At 31.8% G+C, this 12,705-nt stretch overlaps 1 protein-coding gene across 1 annotated transcript; it reads left to right on the top strand.

The window, feature by feature from the left end:
- Window positions 1-6,202: 6,202 nt before the first annotated feature.
- Window positions 6,203-11,955, top strand: LOC107025259 (uncharacterized protein At1g01500; the record flags this gene model as incomplete). Its single annotated transcript, XM_015226055.2, has 2 exons — window positions 6,203-7,000; window positions 10,977-11,955. Coding segments are annotated over 2 exons (1,029 nt in total), but the record flags the coding sequence as incomplete, so codon positions are not given.
- Between the last annotated feature and the right edge of the window lie 750 nt (window positions 11,956-12,705).

The raw sequence follows: 12,705 nt of genomic DNA, 5'->3' as shown, positions 1-12,705 counted from the left end.
AGCGCCTAACTAAAAAGACTAAATTCTCATACATCTAGTAAAAAAAACTTTTAAAAACATATCTAGCTAAATTTTAAAATAAACTATGTGTGAATACAAATTAAATATTCGATGAAACATGGGAAAAATGAGCCAATGAAGAGTGATAATATAAAGAGTCATATCTTTGATGTATATAATATTTTTCATTATTATAATATTGAATTTAAGGTTTTATTTTCTGCAGGTTAAGGACATGAGTGGCCCTATATATAAAATCTATAACCGGCCTATATTTCACATAATAAATCAACTTGTTATTAGCTTTAAATTAAAGTTGAATATTGCATGGTAGGAACTTCTTGTTGGCCCATGTCTCTTCAGTATCAGCAAATAACACCAATTGTTCATCGGCTAAATGTCAGAGTCAGAATTTTTTTTAATATCTAAATTTAGTATATAAAAATATAAATACGTGAGAAGATAAAAAGAAATTTAATATATATATAAATATATATATAATAAGCACAATAATAATTTTAATTATACATAACAATTTAATATCTATTAAAGAAATTCAAATAAATCCTTTTTTTTATTATGGTATGATCCTTACTTCGTTTCAGAATGAAAGGTGTGACCTAGTAGTTGTTAATCTGGGGCTGCCCCTATCTCAAATAGTATCATATCCTAATTTATAATTTATTTCCTTCGTTCTATTTTATTTGTTTTTTTTTAACTTGAGACTTCTCTTAAGAAAAAAAATCATAAAGACATGTTTTACTAAATTATTCTTATTAATTACACTTTAAGAAATTAAGTTTGATTACTAGAAGTGTATTATTTTGTTACTTAACGATAAAAGTATATTGAAAAAAAAATCTTTTTAATCCGTTAAAATAGATAAATAAAATAAAGAAATCTATTTTTATTCTTTTTAATATAAAAGAGAAATAAAAATAAACTGAGGAACCATACTCCAATGTCACCAACTTATCTGACAATTCAAAATATTTTATTGCAGTATTTTTCACACAGTATTTCTCTCCTATTGAAATATTATAATATTATTATTATTATTATTAAGAAAAAAAATAATTTACGAATTTTACAAATATCTCACAAAACGTTACTACTACTTATCATTAATATAAATAAGTAATAAATTAAATTATAGTTATAAAATTTATTGCCAGGCAAGAAGATGGAAAGAATACATGCAAGGCCATATATAAGTAGTAATTTAGTCTATTTCTGTTGAAAATGATAAAATGCAATTAATTCCAATCTAATATGTCTTTTCCCTTCTGTTTTTGGAATTTTTCCCTTTTCATTTAAGTGCTTTTCTTCATCATAACACATCCATTTTATATCTTTATTATCTCACTTTCTTACTTTAATAAAAGACGGAGATTAGATTTTGTGGTTCCTATCAATGTACTACTACTAATGCACCAGTTGCAAGAAGCTTTGATCCTATAATATATAAACGTGTCATTTAATTTAGATTTTAGTTTATTTATGTATGTATTTTTATTTTTTAAGTATACATAAATAGATACATAAATTTGTATAAAATTGAATATACAACACACTCGTCCTTTCTACATACTTAATTAGAAAGGTTGAGAGAAGTCTTAGATCAAAAGGTAAAATAAGAGTTATCTTGTTCTATCAAAAATAAAGATTAACGTACCAAAAGACGCAAAAGAGTATTTATGAGTTATTTTTCATACATTGAAATATTTATTGCCCTTTTCCGTTCAATATAAACAAAATTTATATTTCACCACATATAAGTCTAAGGTATCATAATATGTAACTTTAATTAAACATGAAATCAACTCGAGTTTTACAATAACTTGTTATTTATAATCTCTTTTAGTTGCAAGTCTACACATACTTCCTTTTATAGATTAGTATGATGAATTGAGGCCGTGGTAGATGAGTTAAAATGTACTCAATTCCAAGTATATATCATGATTAGTATGAATTTATCAATGAACAATAATATTCTTACTAATCACTTATAAACATTGTATACACCGACTTTTTAGGAGATTAATACTATTGTGTATGTAATATATATGACAATACTTTGAATTGAGACAACTTATCATCCATATTAATTGTACTGAAAATACATGATATATTATTTATAAACATAATTATCAAAGTTTGCATTTGGGATTATTATTCATTTTAGCCCCTCCAACCAAAAAACTCCCAAGTCCATTGACAAGACTAGTCAAATTACAAGCGAAATAAACTCAGTTGACGAGATGTTCACACCTTTATCCTAATAATAAAAATTCGAAAGTTCGAATCTCACTATATTTCACTTCACGAATTCGAAAAAAGAAGAGATGTTGACATATTTAGTACACAGTTTTGTAATCTAAAACAACAAGCTATAAGTCAAATTTGGTATTGGACCGTTCTACTTTAACAAAAACTAAGATATTTCGGCCCGTTTTGATTTCTCCTTTAAAAAATTTGTAGCATACGTAACAACAAATGTTTGTATTAAAAAAGAAAAAGAAAATCAACATTTACCTATAATAAACAGAATAATCATATTTGTATGTTATAACTATAGTTTGCACAATTGCACTTCATAGCAAACTTTGCTATGCTATTTCTATACATATATACAAAAGACAGTGATTATAGAGCCATATATATATATATATATACAAAAGAAACAATTGTATAATTCGTTATTCCTCTTCAGGTTTGTATAATTTCGCTTGAAGATCATTAGTATAAATTGATGCCAGTATCTCGTTTGTATAAATTGTTGGCATAATATCAATTCAATTTTATGTATTTGTATATCTGCATAAAATTTGAATTTGTATACAATTGAATAGAAATAAAACATTCCCTCTCACTTTGTACAAACATAAATTATACATTATATTTGTATAATTTATGTTTGTATAAAGCGAGAAAGAGAGAAAGGCAAAGGAAAATTGGGTAGGGAAATATTTGTATTGTAAAATTATAAGTTTACAGGATGAAGATATATGTATTTGCATGTGTATACAATTTTCTCTCACATTATGCAAACAGAAACGTAATTTAGACATTTTTGTTTGTACGAAGCGAGAGGGTCAAGGGGAATAGTGGCGAGCGAGAGAGGGAGAGTGGCAAGTGAGAGTTTAAGTTAGAGAGGCGACTAACAACATATTTACTATGTGGCACAATTAAATCAAATTTTAGTTATAACATTTAACTTAAATTAATAGTTTCTCATTATATACAATTTTCTCAAAAAAGATCCCAACTTCTCTTCTCTCCTCTTTTAAAATTATTGTTTGCAAAAGTGGCAAAATATCAAGAAAAGCTTAATAGCTTAGTCGGTTGGTTAATTAAATTTTTATTTATTTGATAAAAAATTAATTTTTTATCTTATAATTATTATTTCTGATCCCCACTTTAGAAAATGAAAATGGTTAAGAATTAAAATATTGATACTTCTGACTCTCTAGTAATCCCTTCTCTAAAATGCAACATCCATTGTACTATATATATATATATATATATATAAAAGTTTCATTTTTAGAATTGTATCTAGAAGTTTAAAAGGAAATTTATGGGGAATAACAAACATTTAAATGATGTTAAACGTTATAGGTACTGTTTTTAAAATTTGTGATTCACAGCCATAGGTTTTCTAAGTTTTGCTATATTGTTTAATTTGTATAATTCACTAAATTGTGTAATTTGCCTAATTGTACAAAATTCTATTTTGTACAAATCGATTTCTGATCGTATAAAATTTAAAATTTATAAATGCTTAACCTAGCTCTTTGTATACGATTTATGAAAAAATAAGAATAAATTACCTTATTTGTATATTGACAAGCGAAATATACGAATAGAGTTCAAAAAAATATCTAAATGTATCTAATACAAAATTTATATACTTATCTTATTTGTATATCAAAAGGACAAATGAAATATATAAATTGCGCGAAATATGTAAACTGCACTCTCCGTAGGAAACATAACTGTAGCTATAAGCTATGAAACACAATTATTGAAACTATAACTATAAAATTTTATTATGTCTATTATGTTTGTGATTTCTAAAATTTTCTTACTCAAGTTATTATTCAAACTTTATCCTTTTGATGTAAAAATACAATCTAGATAAGAGTATCTTAAATATTAAATATAATAATACGATATATCTCAACATAATATGCTCATTCATGGAACTTGAAACATTTATCACTTTAAACTTCAAAAAGAGTTTGATGAAATTTAAATTGTATTCTTCTTGAACTTATGTCAGCATCATGGAATTTCACTTCCATAAATTTGTACTTTAAAATATTGTCTTAAGATTTTTCTTTTATTAATGGACAATTTTCACGTATAGCAAATATAAAATTCATATTTGTATGCTATAGTAAAGTTTACATAATTGCATTCCATAGCAAACTTTTATATGTATAATTTGCTATACATATACAATTGAAGCGAATTGTACAAGACGAGAAAGAGAGAAATTATATACAATTTGAATTGTATAAAATGAGAAAGCGAGAAAGGCAACATTGAATTGTATAAAACGAGAAAGAGAGAATTATATACAATTTAAATTTGCATTAAACGAGAAAGAGAGAAAGAAAAAAAGAGACTTGTGCAGGGAATATACAATTGAATCGAATTGTATAAAACGAAAAAGAAGAAATTATATACAATTTGAATTTGTATAAAACGAGAAAGGCAAATAAGACTTGGGGAGGAAAATATTTGTATTATATAATTATAAGTGTATAGGACGAAATATGTGTATTTGCATGCGCTTATATAATTTTTTCTCGCTTTATACGATTAGAAACACAATTTATACAATTCTATTGTATAAAGCGAGAGAGGCGAGCGACAGAATATGTGAGCGAGAATATGAGGAAGAGAGAGACTGACAAACAGTTTGCTATGAAACACAAATAAATCAAAGGATAACTACTATATTTATTTTACGGAAAAGGGCCTAAAATACCCTTGAAGTATTGAAAATGGTACACAATTACCCCCCATCCACCTATTGGCCCCCAAATACCCTTCACATCCACCTTTGGGTCCAAATTTACCCCTTCATTAACGGACCAAAATTAAAAATAATTAAATAATACTTTTTAATTACGTGGCACTCAACCATTGATTGTAATTTTAATTATTTAAAATAATTTTATACTCACCCATTACCCACCCATTTAATTTTAAACCCACCCATTTTAACTAAACCCATTATTTAATTTGTCTTCTTGTTTCACATCCTGATGACTACTGCTCTTCCAATTAAAAGCATGAGCTGGAAAACTCCAAGTCATCGGAGATGGAAGAAGCTGCAATTATAATTTCAAAAAAAATAAAATATCAATAATCTTGAATCCAATGAAAACAGAGTTTTAAAATGGAATAGAGAGAGAGAGAGAGAGGGGTTTACTACATACGTTTGAAGAAGACAAAAGAACAGGGGAGTCTAAAAGGAGGAATAGCAAAGTAAAAGAAAGGCGAAAAAGGAGGAGGAGATAATGGAAGTGAAGGAGGTGGAAGAGATTTGAATTTAGGAACTCCAGAACCAATCCTCTATGCAATTCTATCAGCAAGTCCTTTGGTTTGATAATCATCAGAAGCAAGAAGGTCGGTGAAAGAAGTCGTCATGAATGAAGAAGATGAAGTGGGAAAAGAGAAACTTGAAGTGGGTCAAGTGAGGCGGGTTTAGTTAAAATGGGTGGGTTTAAAATTAAATGGGTGGGTAATAGGTGAATATAAAATTATTTTAAATAATTAAATTATAACGAATGGTGGAGTGCCACGTAATTAAAAATTATTATTTAATTATTTTTAATTTTGGTCCGTTAATGAAGGGGTAAATTTGGACCCAAAGGTGGATGTGAAGGGTATTTTGGGGCCAATAGGTGGATGGGGTAATTGTGTACCATTTTTAATACTTCGAGGGTATTTTAGGCCCTTTTCCGTTTATTTTATATTATTAGTTTGTCATTCTATACGACTATCGCTTTATAAATTTTCATCTTTTAGGCCCAATTTGTTGGAAAAGAAAAAAATATTTTAGGCCCAACCATGCTCTGGCCCAATAATTTTTCTTGTTTGGTGTTTCTGGTCGGCTGTTATGAGTCACAAGTAAAGACCACGCGCAAGCAGACACAATGGCACAATGAACAAGTGACGCGTGTGATCACGCTCCACATGTCCCCTTGCTTCTTCTTCTCTTCCCTTTTCACCTTTTCAATTTTCTCTGATCCATAGCCTAAATTTTCCTCAATTCTCCGTCACATTCCCCTGCAAATTGAAGAAAATTTCAGGGTTTAATGGTAATCAAGGTGAAGAATTACTGAAGGCAGCTTATAAAAGTTCAAACTTCACAGGAGGTTGTTTGGAAATCCGTTTGTTCTACGTACGCATAGTGTCCGGCGCGGTTGACGTAGTTCCGAATCACCTTATACTTCGTCACCTGCGCCGTGAAATGGGTGTTTCGTTAGAGATTAATGGGTGTCGAATTCCAGCATCCGACACCGTTTGCATCACGCTACGCCGTGACAGGGTTGATAAGGGATCATCAGAGGTGACGTATGTTAGCACTGACAATGTTAGAGTTTCTGGGACGGTGGAATTTGAGGTACATGAAGAGAAAGAGGAGTTAAAGGAGTTGATACTTTGTGGGTCATTGGAAAGAGTGGAGGGTACTTGGGATAATGGTAATGGGACTGGGTGGAGTATGGATTGTTACAATCCGGCGTCTTTTGGGAGTGGTGGATCAGTGTTTTTTCAATCAAAGATTCGGGTTTCGTCGCCATCGATTGAGGTTTACGTCGCGGGTTGTTGTTCTGGTGTGCCTTTGATTCTGACCAAAACGATTCAGGTTAGCCCCAGGAGGAAGTTGTCTAGGCATCGTGTGTTGGACTCAATTCCTGAGGATGAGGGGGTTGGGAAGGAGCACCAATATGTCAATGGATTCATTCCACAACAAAAACTGCCGGTAATGCTCATTTCCTGCTTTTTCACTGTTTGTGCCAAAATCTTTTACTATGTCAAACCTGTGAGATGATAGCATACTACAGCCTTTAGTTGGATTTTCGGCATAATCATTGATCAACTATATGCCCAAAGAGTTGATCTTTAAGCAAATGAACAACATGTTTTTTCATTCTTAATTTTAAATATGGCTCACTGATGGAATCGGAAGTTGGACCAAAGACTTGGGGGGATCTGGGTCTAATCATAGCACATGCATATAATTATGATGTCTAAGCCTTGCTTGACAAAATTATACGTACCTGCTTTGGTGGGAGGACACTAGTATCCGGCTGGTATCCAGTGGAATAGTTGAGGTGCGCACAAGTTGGTAAAACTCGACCTTTATCAAAATAAATTAGTGAAGAAAAAAAAGATAAGGCTTCTTTAGAAAGTTATTTTCTTGGGGCCAGATTCACAACCTTTAAGAAAGTGTAGAAGGTGCGGTGAAGCTACTTTCCTTGCTTTGATTCCTATAATAACTGTATTGACTGACCTAGTCCCTGTCCAGTCCTTGATAGAAGTTACGGTGGAGTACTTTCTTCTGCATGAAGAAAGAAAGAAGAATAAGATTCCCGTGAGGAATGAAATTATAAACTTCATATTCATGGAAATTATAATTTCTTTAATTTAGCATTAGTTAGTTAGCTTTCTCTGAACAATCAGCTATTCGGAGTTGTCATCTATTCACATGCCTTTACACCAAAACTGATGCAGCAAGAGTTCAAGTGCTTGAGTAAATAAGCTTTCATTAGTCGACACTGAGAAAAGATATGTAGGAAGTTCCGACTCTTGAGGGAATTAGCTTCACAGGAGAGGAGAAAACTGAATAAAGTAGAAAAGATATGTAGGGAACTCCTTTTTCTTGAATCTACTTCTGAACTCCAATCTCAAGAATTGAATGTTTTCTTTACATAATACCATTTCTGTATATTAGTCCCATCTCGTTATCTTTATCTTTTGACCTTCAAGAGTCAGCCACCTCTTTTTTTTTATGAAGTTGGTCAGCCATCTCTTGAGATGAACATTAACCTCGATGGAATGTTTCCCTTTAATTAACTGGCATTTATATTTCTTTTGCCCATCTCCATTCCTTCCAGCTTCATCAAGAGGATGGCACATTATCCTTTGACATCATTAATAGTCAACATACCTTTTCTCACCAGTAACATCTTGCCAACCCAAAATATATCTACAGAAGTATTATGTATAGTACCCATTTTAAAAAATTTAATCTACTTGTTTCAGTTTAATTTATTGATAATGTCTTCAAGTTTTATGTTACAAAAAAAACTTTTTACCTTTTTGAGATGGTGAGGATTCATATAGCTGCTTGACCTTATTAAAAGAAGGATTCATATAGCTGCTTAGATTGAGATGTTGACGTTGATGTGGTTATTGTTGTTCTCAATCATCAACCATATTGATTAAAGGTGGTCACAAATGTGAACCTTCACTTGATGACTGATAATTGAGTTGACAATAAGTCATTGACTATGTTGCTTAATAAGACGTAATGTTTCTTGATAACATTCTACATCGCCTATTGCAAGATTTCTTGCAATGGTTTAGTCAATAGAGCAACATAAAGTTTTCATATTGAGAAGCTTTCCTTTGTAGATGAGGATTTGCTCAACGTACAAGGATACACTTTTCATTGAGAGATTAGTATAAGCATAAAATATATGGGTGACATGTTGATGTTATACTTTTTCGAAATGTTAACTTTGAGAAGGTGACGTGTTGTTCATTTTCTTCTGAGAGGTAATACATAGGAAATAACTTTTTTGATAAGGAAGAAAGCAAGTTCTAAATTTGACTCGAATTTCCCTACTGAACCAAATGATCCAATCAACCTAAGTGATTTCGAAGAAAATACTGGAAGTTGCATGTAAGAAGAATCAGTCTTTGTTAGGTAATAAAAAATTTCAGTAATGTTAGAACATCAGGTTTTTAATTAATTTATTAGGACCACTTCAGTGTGGAAGACTTTAAAGTTCTGCCATAGATCACATCACTATTTAGAGATGGACAACCCTTTATTTATTGGATATCTTAGAAGTGGTTGAAATTTGAAGAGATATTGTGAAAAAAATAATCGATTACTGAAGTGTGGAAACTTTGATTTCATACCAAAACTAGGATTGATGGGGGAAAGGGTTTGCATGAAGATTCAAGATTTTGTTGTTGAGTAGAATGTTCGTCTTATCTTAGGTTTTGCTTGATTATCGCTCATACGTTTGTAAAGCTCAACCTAGATCTGTAGTAGAGGTACAATTCACTTGCCCAGATCATGTTTTAGAGTTTGACATATATGGTAGAGGAGTGAAACCAACTTTGGTTTAGCATGACACTAAAGAAAGACAGACTTGAGCACTTCAAAGAACTGATAAAAAGTACCATTTGTTACTATGTTGTTAGTCGTTGATGTTGGCACCAGGTAAAAAGAAATGTAGTAGAGAATTTGAGTGAGTTGTGTCTCCTTAGTCCTTATCAAAAGAAAATCATATTCATCAGCGCAAAGTATTTTCTGCTTAATAATTTTCGGGCTTAGGAGCATATCCCCTAGTTTACTGATGATGCTTGGCCTGATATACTGGTTGCAGAGGGTTTACCAAAAGCTATAGAAGCATAAGTTCTTTTATAGCAACTAAGAAGATAGTATGTTGTGTAAGGAGAAGTTTCTGTTTGCTTCTTTTTCTCTCTAGTGGTATCTTTATCTCTCCTAAATGTTGCTATGTACTCTCTAACTTAAGATGTACATACGCAATTACTGGTTTTTTCTATTGTTTGAATTCCAAATACTACCCTAGTTATCATCACCTCAAGCACAATAAGGACTCCCTGGAACAATGCTTAGGTGGGCTTTGATTGTGGAGCAAGTTTAGGTCTGGTTTGGTTTTGATATTTTTAACCAGTTTTTAGGTTTGATTTTTTCATATAACTGTTTTGTATCTAAGATAACCTCAGCTGGGTAATTGACTGTTCTTTCTTCCACTTGGCGTCTGTTGTAGCTCTCTATGGAGTCCTCTCATATGTTGCTTTCTTGGCAAAACTTTTCCCATACAATTGGGAGTGCTTGGGAACTACGTATTGTAGTGACCAACTAGGAAAAGAGGTTGAGACTTGAGTCAACCATATTGGTTATATTCTTTATCGTTTATAGCCTAATACCAAACATTTTAGTTTCCTGTGATTTTTATTTGCCTGCCAAGTTCTTCACAAAAACGTTAAGACTAAGATTTATACAACTCATTGGAGTATCTATACCATGCTATGACTGTTCTATATGTTCTTCACAGAAATGTTCAGACTTAAATATTCTTAATAATCAATTGGAGTCTCTGTTGCTGTTCTGCATATGTTATTTTTCAAACATCGAAATGATCATATACTTTTTTTAGATTTATTTTATTATTTTGTCATCTTTAACCCATTGAGAATACTTAATGTATCCTACTTCATGCTGTAGACATTTTAAGTTTACCGCAATGTCTTGTAAATTGTGGTGGACAAACATATATCAATCTTTTATGTTTGTATATTTTGTCATCTCTAAATCAAACTCCTATATTTGACCTTGTGCAATACTAGACGAGAGTTGATAAAGTTGTAGTTCACCCCAAGTTAGTGTTTGAAAAATGATCAGGCTTCCTCCTGCTGATATTATCGCAGCCTACAAACTTATCGAACCGCTAATCTCTATGAGTTCTTTCCCTTGTTACCGGCAAATGTGAAGTCTTCTCGTTTTGTTTCCTTTTCAAAAAAAAAAATTGTATGTGTTTTCAGTTCATCTGTTGTTCTCATCTTTTTTCTTCGTTCATGTGTGCATCGGTTGTAAATCTTCCAATTGATAAGTTGCTGGAAACATAGTTTGTACATACTGATCAGTAATAGATAGTGATCGGAAGTTTGCTTTAATGCACTGTTTGTTTCGGCAGATCACAGACTCCGAGTTGGATGATTATGAGTCAGAAGGAAAAGCTGGACATGGCTTTTACTCAGAAGACATGTACTATGGTGAAGATGGTCAACTCTCCTGGTTCAACGCTGGAGTAAGGGTTGGAGTGGGGATAGGCCTAGGGATGTGTGTCGGTGTCGGAATTGGGGTGGGGCTACTTATGCGCTCTTATCAAGCAACCACTACAAACCTGCGGAGGAGGTTCTTTTAAGCATGAGAATTTTTTTGCGAGTAAACTGTGGTCGTTATTGACTTTGATTTGAAGATAAAAATCAAGATCGCTAATGGTTGTTGTGATGTTCAGCATCCAACAGTAAGTAGGCAATAGAGGATGACATAGTGGAGCCACTGAGGTGTGACATAATATAAATCTCTGGAGTGAATATTAGTTCTTGATATACTGAAGCTGCAAAAGACCCTCCATCAAAGACTTCTATCGAAATGTTGACTGATGCTAACGTGGATATAGCTGTATTTGAAACCATTGGGAACAATGTGTTTATAGGTATAGTAACGTGTTGTGTTGGGCTATGTTGCTCAAACTCTCGAAAAATGTCGACGGGTGCGTGTCGGGTTCGCAAAAAAGTAGTGTATTTTTGGAGAATCTGACATGGGTACGGCACCAAAATGAAGTTTTTGACAACTAAGGTGTTGGGGAAGATGAGCTGTATTTAGATGTAAGTTTTTCATACATCGTCTTTTCGAGTAAAGTTTTTCTGGGTAGCTAGCGGGGGATGCTGCTGACATCTTTTTGGGTGTTGTTACTTTTGGTGAGTTCACAATGGTCGTTCAATAATTTTGGTCATGGCAACAAGCTGCCATTGTGTAATAAGTGTCGTTTGTATAGTTCCGACTGAAGTAGATACTGTACAAATTACTAATACAAGGAATAGTTTCATTTGTAAATTCTTGAATTTTTGGTTCAGATATAGATTGTTTCAAACTTTGGATTCCTCTTATCATATTTGGTACAGTGCACTGATGGTGTACTAACTACTAACATTGGATGAGGTATTTTTTTCCTTCTCGGTGTTTGGTACCTTTATTGGAGACCGACTAATTTAACTTCGTGTTGGATAAGGCCATTACGTGGTGTACTTGATAGCACTTGGAGACCGACTAATTTAACTTCGTGTTGGATAAGGCCATTAGGTGGTGTACTTGATAGCACTTCCTACAAAGATTTTTGTATTCGGAGCTAAAAATTGAGATCTCGGCGAAGTAACTCCATTCATTACACCAAGTCAAGTAACGTGGTTGAATCATTGTTGTTGACATACTAAAGATAACATCAAAAATATTCGTTTCTGTTTAACAAAAAAAACTATAGTTACTAATTATATCAAGTATTTCTATCTAACAAAAAATTAAATTTATTAATTATATTACGTAATTTTATATGTGAAACTATAATAATGAAGTAATTTTCTGTCAAGTACAAAAGAAATTAAATATTTTTAAAGATTATTACTATGAATTGAGTAAGCGTTTAAAAAATTAACTCAGCCAACATTGTACTATCGTTAAATTGAAACTTTATCATACCTTAGTATTATGGAATAGTTGATCCACTTGCATATACAATAGTACAAATGACTTGTATTTATTGCTAATAATAATAATAACAAATGACTTCTATCTATTGCTAATAATAATAATTCATTTGTCACAAATGAGGATTTCAGAAATTCTACTAACCCATGTTATAA

The sequence above is a fragment of the Solanum pennellii genome, chromosome 1 (genome assembly GCF_001406875.1).
Source record: "Solanum pennellii chromosome 1, SPENNV200".
In the NCBI taxonomy this organism is placed as follows: Eukaryota; Viridiplantae; Streptophyta; class Magnoliopsida; order Solanales; family Solanaceae; genus Solanum; species Solanum pennellii.
Note: the sequence above shows the minus strand (reverse complement) of the source record. Positions and strands in the feature narration are given on the sequence as shown.